The sequence below is a fragment of the Miniopterus natalensis genome, chromosome 11, assembly GCF_054644295.1.
Source record: "Miniopterus natalensis isolate mMinNat1 chromosome 11, mMinNat1.hap1, whole genome shotgun sequence".
NCBI classification, from domain to species: Eukaryota; Metazoa; Chordata; class Mammalia; order Chiroptera; family Miniopteridae; genus Miniopterus; species Miniopterus natalensis.
The window spans coordinates 40,479,150-40,491,935 of record NC_142091.1 but is presented as its reverse complement, the minus strand read 5'-3'; the positions used below and the strand labels follow the sequence as shown (position 1 = coordinate 40,491,935).

The 12,786-nt window shown below is 35.7% G+C and overlaps 1 protein-coding gene across 7 annotated transcripts in view; it reads left to right on the top strand.

Moving 5' to 3' along the window:
• NUP98 (nucleoporin 98 and 96 precursor) overlaps positions 1-12,786 on the top strand; it is a 99,892-nt gene that overhangs the window by 28,659 nt on the left and 58,447 nt on the right. For 3 of the 7 annotated variants that reach the window (XM_087821692.1, XM_016218125.2, XM_087821693.1), the window contains exons 10-11: positions 1,044-1,131; positions 7,946-8,038. In XM_087821692.1, coding sequence (XP_087677818.1) covers positions 1,044-1,131; positions 7,946-8,038 — 181 coding nt within the window. Of the gene's footprint in view, positions 1-1,043; positions 1,183-7,945; positions 8,039-12,786 lie in introns of all 7 variants that reach the window. The other 4 variants (XM_016218128.2, XM_016218124.2, XM_016218126.2 and 1 more) reach the window with 3 other exon arrangements.

Below are 12,786 nucleotides of genomic sequence, written 5' to 3'. Positions count from 1 at the left end.
CCTGTTTGAGGTGACAGGCTGTTAGGAACGGTCAATCTGTTTTATGTACGCATTATAAAAAGCTTTAAACATGCTGTTGTGGATAGTTTTTTATATAATGCCTCCAAAAGTTTGTTTGTTTGTTTGTTTTTGTTAATCCTCACTTGAGGATATTTTTTTCCATTCAATTTTAGAGTGTGGAAGGGAGGGGGAGAGAGGAACATTGATTTGAGAGAGACACACTGGTTGCCTCCCGCACACAGTTCGACTGGGGATGGGGATCGAACCTACAACCCAGGTATGTGCCCTTTACTCTAGTAATCGAACCTGAGACCCTTCGGTTCCAGGGCAGACACTCTAACCACCGAATCACACCAGTCAGGGCTGAAGGTTCTTTTTTAATAACCTTATTGAGATATAATCCACATGCCATACAATTTTCCCTTTTAAAGTTTACAGTTCAGTGGCTAATATTATTTTCAAAGTGTGCAGCTGTCACCACAAATTTTAGAACATATTTATCACCCTAAAAAGAAACCTCATATTCATCATTTCTCATTACCTCCAATTACCTGAGACCAGCTTTCTGTCTATGGGACTTACTTGTTTTGGACATTTTATATAATGGAATCACACAATGTGTGGTCTTTTGTGACTGATTTGTTTCACTTAACATAATGTTTTGAAGGTACACTTATGTTGTAGCATGTTTAAATTTTTTATTTTAATTGTTTCCACTGGCTAATTAAATACACGATACATTTCGGTTTCCAGGTAAAAATATAATATTTGATTCCTGTACTTTTTTTCATTGCCTCACTGAAATCTTATGTTTGCTGAGGGGTTTCCATTAACTCTCAGGCTAGGAGCATTCTTTATTAATAAAGTTCATCTTGCTCAGACTAGTGTACTTTTCTGTTAGTCTTTATTCATCCTCCTATATTTTTGTAAAAGTAATGACCTCTTTTATTTCTCACCCAATCCCACATACCTGAGGTAACCTCTGTTTACTGTTTGGAATGTATCTTTATATTAAAAGTTTTCCTGTATTCTGTTCTCTTTAGACCCTGTTTGGCAATAACAAGCTTACTACATTTGGAACCAGCACAACCAGTGCTCCTTCATTTGGTACAACGAGTGGCGGGCTCTTTGGTAACAAACCAACCCTGACTTTAGGAACCAATACAAACACTTCCAATTTTGGTACATATAAAAAGCAGGTTTGGCTCTCTTAAAGTTACACTGACTATACCACACATCATTCTCCTGATTCATATGATTGGGAATATTTAAAAATTTTCAGGTAAGCCGTAGCTCGATGCCAGTACAAGAGGGAAAGGTTTAAAATCATGGACTTGGGTTGAGGTACTTAGAAAAGATGTTCAGTTGCCTTTCCTCATTCATATTCTTTTGAACTTCCTGCTTTCGGAAAAGTGGGCCATTTAGCACATGTAGCAGTCCTTTTGGAAAGCTGGTTCTCTAATGGAGATAGATTTTTTTTCAAAATAGGGAAACATCAATTTTCTTTGCATTACATAACCAATCGTTGAGAAACTATAAATGAAACATATTTGGTTGAGAAAACACAACAGGTTTTTGTTGTTTTTTTTTTGAGATTTGATGACTTATTGAAAGTTGAATCCTTTTTGATTGTGGATTATTTAGTTTTCTTATAGTTGCAAAAGCTTTATTTTGGAGTACATGTTCATTGTAAAAAATTCTGAAAATTGAGATAAGATTGAACAGTAATTGACAAAACAAGCCCTAAACTACTCTTTGGGGAAAATTAAAGCCTGTTAATGGAAACATTATATTACGTTTAAATGCCTTCTGTAACTACCTACTTAAGTTTTCAAACAAATTCAGCATTATTTGTGTTAAATCAGATATGGAAAGTTCATTTTTATCACCAAATGAAATTGTGGTTTAAATATTTGATAAGGATTTCAGATACTTCAGTAGGTGCTGGATATATAGTGGGAGGTGAGTACAAAGACATGGTTATTTGCCATAGGTCAGTAGTCACACAATTTTTCAGTTTGTGGTTTTTTGGGTTTTTTTTAATGATTTTAAAGAGAGAGAGGGAGATAGAGAGAGAAACATTGCTGTGAGGCAGTTACATTAATTGGTTGCCTCCCATACTCACCCCAACCGGGGATCGAACCTGCAACCTGGGTATGTGTCCTGACCAGGAATGGAACCCAGCACCTTTTGTTGTATGGGACCCTGCTCCAGCCAACTGAGCCATACCAGCCAGGGCTCAGTGAGTTTTTAAATGATCTTGTACTGGAGAAAGAGACTACCTTAAGCATCCATTGGAAGGTTATGTGTTTTCACAGAAATATGAACTCTGTGAAGTAGATAGGTCCTTGTCAGGTACAGCTTCCTAAATTTATGTGTTTCATAACTTTTGTTGTGTTGCTTGGTCACTCCCAGTAATGGTTATTCCACCTGTAATTCTGTTTTGGTTGTACTCCATGAAAGAAAGGTTTTGAGGCAGTGGACTTGGTTAGCATGGACATCTATTTTGTGTACTTGCTTTTATCTACAAAATTAAGATGGGAGCCCAGCTAGTGTGGCTCAGTTGGTTGAGTGTCGTCTGCCTACACCAAGAGGTCCCTGGTTTGATTCCCAGTCAAGGCACACACCCGGGTTGTGGGCTCAATCCCCAGTAGGGGCATGCAGGAGGCAGCTGATCGATGTTCTGTCTCTCTCTTCCTCTCTCTAAAATCAGCAAAACCTTTTTTTTAAACATGGGAAAGATACTTAAGCATTAAATCAGTGTTTTTCAACCTTTTTTCTTTTTTTAAATTATTTCCGTAACACTTCATTTCCAAGGAATTATTCTAGATCACATTTTTTGTACATGAGGTTTTTTTTTAATCCTCACCAGAGAAGTGAGAATATTTTTTCTATTGATATTCGGAGAGAGTGAAAGGGAGGAATGGGGGGAGGGAGGGAGACAAGTTGCTGTGACAGAGACACATCAGTTGGTTGCCTCCCACGTAAGACCGGAGTGGGGGGGGTGGGGATTAGATCTGCAACCCAGGTACATAGCCTTGACGGGGAATTGAACCCTTGACTCTCTGGTATTATGAAGACAGACACTCTAACCACTGAGGAATGCATGCCAGGGCTCCATGAAATTTTTTAATAGCACATATGTATTACGTATCTGTTTATGTATCCTTTGGAGGGCCATAAATCATTATATGACTTTAAAAAAAAATTTTTTTTTATCCCCCTCAAGAACCAGTTTTCGCTCCCTTTGAAAATGCATATTTTTTTGTAGCACACTTCATGTTCAGAATTAAGTGATATTTTCTGTCTGACAGAGCTTGTGTAGGCTGTACTTGATGAAATAGGTTGGACTTCTGAAATGTATTTGATGTTATTCCATGATTGCAGATTTCTGGTTTGTTTGGAGATTTTTTTGTTGTTGTATATGGATATACTTAAACTCGTGTTCAGTGATTTAAAAATGAAAGGTCTCATCATTGTCTGATATGTCTTACTGGCTTCATACTGAATTTCAATTGTCCGTAATTTTTTTTTTATTCCCAGTGTTGACCTGGTACCTGGCAGTTAGTAGGTGCTCACTAAAAGTTTGTTTAATGAATTAAAAAATGAATAATTTGAGCCCTAAGAGGAAGGATTCCCTATAATTATAAGTCAGATGGGGCTTGCATGGTGGCAAGTTTTGTTATATTCTTGGATGAACTTATTTCATTATTGCCCTTGAGGGACCCAGATCTAAGTAAAGCTTTCTTTGATCCTATTTTCTTGGGAAGCTGTCAGCTTTGTCTGTGGGCAGAGATAATCTTCTGAATTAGAAATATGTCATATAATAAATCGGAAATGAAATAAGGGTATACCAAGATTTGGGGACATCATTATCTCATTGTTAGTTACACGTTATCCAGTACGGGATTGCGCTTCATTCTGGTAGTGATTAATCCAGTGTTAAAAGTTGGGAAACTTGCAATAACTAATTGGTGTTGCCAGGTCCTCAGTCATTCTTTAGAGTTATCATGTCATTTTCTTTTTATTTTATTTATTTAATCCTCACCTGAAGGTATTTTTTCCATTGCTTTTTGGAAAGAGTCAAAGGGAGGAATGGGGGCAGGGGGAGAGGGAGAGGAAGAGAGAGAAAACATTGATGTGAGAGAGACACATCGATTGGTTGCTTCCCACACGTGCCCTGACTGGGGCCAGGAATCAAGCCCGCAACTGAGGTACGTGCTCTTGGCCAGAATCAAACCCGGGACCCTTCAGTCTGCAGGCCATTGCTCTAATCACTGAGCCAACTGGCTAGGGCTTAGCTTATTTTCTTGATAAGTAATTATTCCTAGCAGAGACAAGTTTAAGTGACTATATGATAATGTCTGAATTCCTTAATGAGTGGAATAGATTTAAAGAGGGTGAAGATCCTTTGGGTATTGGTAAGATGGTGCTTAGCAATAAACCAGTGTCTCTTCTATACTGCTTTTGTATACAGCTAACTCCTCACTGTCTTACATGTCTGTCTTTAAGCTGATTTTTAAAAATTTATTTTAGAGAGAGAAACATCTATTTGTTGTTCCACTTTTTTATGCGTTCATTGGTTGATTCTTGTATGTGCCCTGCCCAGGGATCCAACCTGTAACCTTGGCATATTGGGACAACCCTCCCTGGCCAGGGCTAAGCTGATTTTTTTGAGGTATAGTTATGTTAGTTTCAAATGTACAACAACATAATGATACAGTATTTATATATATTAGGAAATGGTCACCACAATAAATCCAATTAATATCTGTAACTATACATAGTTACAGAATTTCGTTTTCTCGTGATGAGAACTTTTATGATTTACTCTCGGCAATTTTCAAATATGCAATACAGTATTATTAACGATATTCACCATGCTGTACATTATATTCCCATGACTTATAACCAGAAGTTAGCACCTTTTGATCCCCCTTTTACCTGTTTCACCTATCGCCCTACCTGCTGCCTCTAATAACCACTGGTCTGTTCTGTCTCTGTGAGCTAATTTTTTGTTGTTTTGTTGTTTTTAGATTCCACATATAAGTGAGATCATATGGTATTTGTATTTCTTTTTTTCTTTTTTTTAAATATATCTATTCATTTCAGAGAGGGAGAGAGATAGAAACTTCAGTGATGAGAGAGTTTTCATTGGTCGGCTGCCTCCTGCACGCCCCCAAATGGGGATTGAGCCCCGTACCTGGGCATGTGCCCTGACCGGGAATCGAACCACGATCTTCTGGATCCTGAGCCATGCCCGGCTGGGCAGTATTTGTATTTTTCTGTCTGACTTATGTCATTTAGCATAATGCCCCCAAATTTTATCTTGTTGCTGATGGCCAGATTTCACTGTATTTTTATGTCTGAATAATACTGTTTCTATGTGTGTGTATATATACATACATGTGTGTGTATAAGGACACCACATTTTCTTTGTTCATTCCTTCATCGTTGGACACTTAGGTTGGTTCCATATCTTGGCTACTGTAAATAATGAACATGGGGTGCATATATTTTTTTGAGTTTTTTCATTTTCTTATAAATATCCAGAAGTGTAATTGCTGGGTTGTATGGCAGTTCTATTTTTAATGTTTTGAGAAACTTTGATACTGATTTCCGTAGTGGTTACACCATCCATTTTCACCAGCAGCACACAAAGGTTCCTTTCTTGCACATCCTCGCCAACACTTGTTTCTTGTCTTTTTTATGTTGGCCATTCTAACAGGTGTGAGGTAATAATTTAGGTGGTTTTGATGTGCATTTTCGTAATGATTATTGATGTTGAGCACCTTTTTTGTGTACCTGTTGTGTACCTGTTGGTCATTTGTATGTCTTTGGAAAATTGTCTATTCAGATTCTCTGCCCGTTTTTTAAAATCAGATTGTTCTGTTTTGTTTTTGCTATTGAGTTGAATGAGTTTTTCATATATTTTGGATATTAACCTTTTATCCCATGTATGATTTGCCAATATTTTCTCCCATTCAGTAGGTCACCTTTCATTTTACTGATGGTTTTCTTTGCTGTGTAGAAGCTTTTTAGTTCGATGTAGTCCCACTTGATTATTTTTGCTTTTGTGTCAGATTCAAAAAATCATTGCCTTGATACATGTCAGGAAGATTACCACGTATGTTTTCTTATAGGAATTAGTTGGTTTCAGGTCTGTGTTTAAGTCTTTAATGAATTTTGTGTATGGTGTAAGATAGTGGTCTGTTTTTTCTTTTGCATGTGGCTGTCCAGTTTTCCCAATACCATTCGAATATTCTTTCCCATTTGTATATTCTTGACTTTTTTGTCGTAAGTTAACTGACCGTTAATCAATTAATTGTCCTTAATTTTAATTTTAGAAATTGTTTGAAATGACAGAGTTGATAAACTTTTGTCAGTAAGAATCTGAGGAAATGTGTGGTGTAAACAGTGTAAGTTGGGACTTATTTCCCTCCTGTGGGTTTGAGGTAGTTTACAAATATTTTGTTTTCTGCTGTTTATGGGGATGGATAATCCTTTCTGGTTAAATTTTGACTCAGAAAAAAGTGTTTCCAAGTATAGTTTTTTTTCTTTTTAAAGAATTGGTTGTGCTTGAGTAGGCAGTACTCCATTTTGGTGGCAAAGCTATTAACACAATTGAAAAGATTTAATGAATGTGTGAATTAAATATACTGAAATCAACTCAGATTACTTAGATTTTTAAATAACATTAGAAATATGTTTTCAGTCTGTTTAAATTCTTCAACTTTTTTTCTTAATCTTTTTTCATTGAGATGATAACCCAAATGTTGACTTGACAAAGTAATAATATTCTTAATAGGTGATACTGTCATACATTCTGAGATACTCTCTTTATTCTATAAATCTTTTGTATTTGTTCTCTTCATAATCACCTCTAAAAAGCCTTACAAGTTTTATTTTTTTAATATATATCTTTATTGATTTTAGAGAGAGGAAGGGAGGGGGAAAGAGAGAGAAACATCAATGATGAGAGAGTCGTCATTGATCTGCTGCCTCCTGCAGGTCCCTGACTGGGGCATGTTCCCTGACCAGGAATCGAACCGTGATCTCCTGGATCCTAGGTTGATGCTTAACAGCTGAGTCATGCCCAGCCAGACAAGACTTTCAGGTCTGTTACAAACAGGGTGTTCTGGCAATGATTGATTATTTTTTCCTCTTATGAAAGATTAATGATATGTTCATTAGCTTTTTTGTTGGATATAACTCTGAAAAGAGTGCAGAAAAAAAGAAATACCTGAAAAAAAGAAATAATAGCAACAATGCGATGTAGGTGTGTTTGTCGGGAGATCTGTGGACTTGAGAGGGGCATCAGGAGTTTTCTAAATGATGGATCATAGTGAAAGAGGATGGTTTGTTCAACTCTCCATCATCTCTTTAAAACAATTCAGTTGTAGAAAAGTTTGTAAATGATTGTTTTCTTTTTAATATCAGCTAGCTGAATCTTTGAGTGCTCCTATGAGCTGATTGAGTATGACACCATTAAAGCATGTGTGATCAGACACAAGTTATCCATACAGGGTCCATTTGTTCAAAACAAAAGCTGCTTTAGAGATTTGTTAAGTGTCTTAGTTTTTAGTGAAAGTTTGAGGGAATGAGGTTTTCTTCTAATAGTTAATTGTGAAACAGGTTGGAGACTTTGAGCCTTACAAAGGAAATGTTTCCCAAGCTTAAGCACAATCACTTTGCTTTTAAAAATTGGATATTACCCTATATTGAATTGATATTTCACGGCTAAAAATGTATTAATAAGGAAGACTTGTAGGGTCTGTTTACAGACATCAAATTTAAATTTAAAAATTTAAGTAGCTTGTCATTTAGGATACCTAACTGAAAGGATGTAAAACTTAGGGTCAGATTGCTTTGCTTTAAAGTCCCTTGTACAGGAAAGTGAGAGTTGTATTTAAAGTACAGTCCACTCATTCTTTTGTCTTTCTAGGTTTTGGCACAAATACCAGTGGGAATAGTATTTTTGGAAGTAAACCAGGACCTGGGACTCTGGGAACTGGGCTTGGTGCAGGATTTGGAACAGGTAAGGAATTGTGCCATGAGATTTAGGAAGTGATAATCTTGGTTTTCTAATTGCTGGAATTTAAGACTTGTGTTTGATCATATGCCTGGAAATAAGAGGTCTAGATTTTCATTTCCCAGCAGTTATGATTTACCAGGTTTTAAAACATTACCACATTTCTCTTAGAGGCTGTATATGCTCCCTCTCTACAAAATGCTTGTCCTCTGATAGTCCTGGTCTATCTGGGATTTTCAGTATTTTATCTTTAAAGCAAGACTTGTTAATATGGTTACACTTTTAACTTTTAGTTCCCCTGTGTAACCTTTGTGACCAGGATTTGAGACCTTGAACTGTTGAGTAAGGTTTATTACTCAGATATTCTAACTTTTTGCAAGGTCTGTGCATACTTTTCAGTTCTTTTCACCTTGATACAGAGCTGAAATGTCACAATTTTGTCTCTACTCCTGCTATTTATAATTATTATTCAGTGTCTTTGAAGACATTGACCTTTCTACCTACCCAGCTGTTTTAAACAATGGGAGAGTGGTGATGGTCATAAAATGAGTAAGTGCTCCAGCATGTACAGTTCAACAAGGTTGTATAAGCATATAGTTACGCCCACTTTGCCAATTCATCTGTCCATGGGTGTGGTCATTTACTTGCAGACCATTTCTTTCCATTGATCTCTGCTTCCACTGACCAATTATCTGCTGTCTTTGCTTCTGTGTGCTGATTGTTTATCTGTCATCTTTTTTAATTGAACTTTTTGTACTCTGTGAACTGTTTCTTTTTTTTTTTTTTTTTAAATAAAAGATATGAGTGCTTGTAAAAAGAATTCAGTAATACAGAAGTATGAAAAGTCCATGTCTTTCAGCTGTGAAGTAAGAGCTATTGAAAGTTTGGCATGTATCTTGTCAGATCCCTTTATATGCACCTTTCAAACATGTTTAGACATGTACACACGTACACATATGTTTAAACATATACGTGTTTCATGTATAGGCCTTTTTGTTACATTCTTAAATGGAAACCATATTCTATGTAAGTGTTTTTTAAGCCAAACAATGAAATAACAGTAATTAGTTGGGCTCTGGCTGGTGTGGGTGTGGCTCATTTTTGGTTGGGCATCATCCAGTACACTGAAAGGTTGCCGGTTCGAATCCTGGTCCAGGTTTTGGGCTCTATCCCCAGTACAGGGTGTGCAGGAGGCATCTAATTGATGTTTGCTCTTATGTCAAGGTTTCTCTCTCTCTAAAAAATCAATTTTAAAAATCTTTAAAAAATAATTAGTTGGCTGTGGTATTAATGTAGTAGGCTGGAACTAGCATTTTAAAATTTTTTAATAGTTTTAAAAAACTTGTACAAAACAAGGTTAAGTATTGTTTTATTTAACTTTTCTTTCAGTTATATATATATACACACACACACACAGGGTGTAGCAAAAGCAGGTTTACAGTTGTGAGTACGTGAAACAGTTTATTCTTGTGTTTTTTTTTGTTACTGTATTATTTCCTATACAAACAACTGTAAACCTACTTTTGCTCATCCCTGTGTCAGTGTTATAGGTCTCAGTGTATTTGATATTATGTGCTACAAGCAAAATGTTTCAAACTGCCCTGGCCAGTGTGGATAAGTGGTTGCAGTGTTGGCCTGCGGACTAATTTGTCGAGGGTTTGATTCCTGGTCAAGGGCACATGCCTGGGTTGCAGGTTCAATCCCTGCCACCAGTGTGCAGGAGGCAATCAGTCGCTGTATCTCTTTCACATGGATGTTTCTCTCTCTTCCCCCTCCCTCCCTCTCTTCCACTCTCTGAAAAGCAATGGAAAAAATATCGTCAGGTGAGGATTAACAACAACAAAAGTTGCAAACTGAAAGCAAGTGCCTTATATAGTGTTCTGTGTTTCAGGGTTTTTTGTTGTTTTTTTTTGTGGTTTTTTTTTTTCATTTTCCAAACATTTTGGGCATATAGTTTTTCTTTTGTTTTGTATGTATGTATCTAACTCATTCTTTAAATATAACTATTTAGTATTTTATTTTGTGTGTATGTGCATATATATACATACATAAAGGCATACACACACCATAATTTATTTAACTTTCCTTTTTGATAGACATTTGAGTTATTTTATATTATTAGCAATGCAATAATGAAGACCTTTGTGATATAATTTTGTGTTAGTTTTATATAGGATTGATTCTTAGAATTGGAATTCTGTTAGAAAAGACACAGATTTTGAATTTGCCTTCTCAAAAGAATGCCAGTTTGTATTTTTGCTCACATTGTATAAAAGTGCTCATTTCTTATACCTTTCTATATTGTTGGACTTTTTCGTCTTTACATGCGTGAGAGTGAAAATTGGTATATTTTAATTTGCACTTCACTGATTAGTGGTGAAAGATATCCTTATGTATGTTTACTGGCTAGTTGAATCTTTTAACTCCCTATTCCATAATATTTTATCATTGTTTCTTAATTTATTTCTGAGAGTGCTTTATATATTGTGGATATTAACTCTTTGGTTATATGACAGTTTCATTTAACTTTTTAACTTACCCAAATTCTACCACATATAGAACTAAAAATTTTTTTGTACAGTTGGATTCCTAAACTTAAGCAGCATATGTTGTTGACATCAATGTTCTCTTCTAGTCCTAGAGAAAAAATTAGCTTTGGTTTAGACAAATGAAGGTTTTTTTTCCCAAAGGTAGTTTTAACTCTAGACAGCATACTAACCATAAGTCTAAGGCCTAGGTAAGATGCTATTTTAATGTCTGTTAAAGATATTTCATCCAAGCCTTTATTTCATCTTGCTCATGTTATCTTCTTATGCAAGTCTTATTTTTACATGATCAAAATTGTCATTCTCTCCTCAGATTTTTGGTCTTGCAGGTTATGATTAGCAATACCTTCTCTTAAAGGCCAAGATTATAAAATGTCCTGCCGCCTTTTTTTGTGATGCTATTTTCTTCTATTCCGCAGTAATATAATATCTCAGCCTTTTATTAGTTTGAGTATATTTCATTTTTCTTGAAACAATTCTACCTCACAGTGAATTGAATTTTTGTTACTGTTATATATTTTTCATTCATGCCTTGTTCCCATAAACTAAAAGCCAAATCGAATTAATAAAGAATTTTAAACCCCAGCCTTAGCAGCAGATCACATAGGGAAACAAGAATGGTGGGATCACCAAGCACACACTATTGAATTTCTTTGATGATTGATTACATTTGCTAAAGCAGATTTTTTAGCTCTGAGAGGAGTGTCTGGAGACTACTGTATATAATAAACACCCACATTCATGAACTCTGCATTTCATGGTATCATAAGTAGAATAGCACTGTAGCTTTGGGTTGTGTGTTTTGGGGATATAAGCTAAATGGGGATTCCTGTGCAGCTTCTTGTTTTGAGTGATGGAGATTCAAACTCATACCTCAACAGAATTAAATTTCCCTGTAACATAGGCCTTTGCCTACTTCATGAATATTTGACTTGAAATATGACGTACAAATACATGTATTTTATTTGTACACTTAGATGTAAGTGATCAATCCATATAAAATATTTTATATTATCCTTTGGCATGTGATTTTTTTTTACCCCCCAGTGTGCTCAGATGAAGGAACTCTCTTTAAATCATGAATTTATCAGTTTTTTCTTTATAGTGATATTAACTATTAGAATTATCAGTGGTATACCATTCTCTTAGTTGTTACTTATTACTAATATTAAGAAGTATTAGGCCCTGGCTGGTTTGGCTCAGTGGTTAGAGCGTCAACCCTCAGACTGAAGGGTCCCAGGTCTGATTCTGGCCAAGGGTATGAACCTCAGTTGCAGGCTCAATCCCTGGCCCTGTTTGGGAGGCAACCAATTGATGTGTCTCTCTCACATTGATGTTTTTCTCTCTCTCTCCCTTCCACTCTTTCTGAAAAGCAATGGAAAAAGTACCCTCAGGTGAAGTTTTTAAAAAAATTTAAATAAATAAAAAGTGTTAGTACTTAAATCTTCCTATGAAGTAATAAGTTGAAGGGTACAGCTAGTAAAGTTGATTGTTACACTAAGATATACAGAGAAAAATCTACCCTATGCTAATAGATACCATAGATAAAATTTAATTCTAAAATTTATTAGAAGAGCTCAAAAGGAATATAATCATCTTCACTTTTTTGTGGAGTTTCTGGGGTCACTATGACCATGGTACCCCCCATATATCTTCGTTATGACTCCTACACCTAATCATAAATACAGCACATTTCATAAACTGACATTATCATTCACCAGAATGTCCCCAGTAAGTCCTTCACTAAGCATAATATAAGACAGATCTGGATAAAATACATATGTTTCCCTTGATAAATTGTAAAAGTATGCAGGTCATTTTATGACAGTCCCTTTCTAGGTCACCTGAACTTCCCAATGTCTTTTTATTCTTTTGTGCGTTATTGAAATGTTGTGGTTTTGAGAATGTTTCATGGTTCTTTATTAAGGGCTGCTGCAAAGGTCAGGGCAATACACACCCATTCAAAACAGAACTTTTTATCCATTTAAAGTATTTGGGTTTCATCTAAGTTTTTGTTTGGGGGTAGAGATGTGTTTGCTACCTGGAAAAATAAAGAATCCTGAAATTTGGCCATTAAATATGTCCTTTGAGGATGTAATAAAATTTTAGTTTTTCTTGGAATTTTCACCAAATTCTAATAGTTTCTGTTCCAGAATGGGGCTATTTAAGGTGAAATAATCTCATTGCTGCGTTGTTGTCTTGTTATTA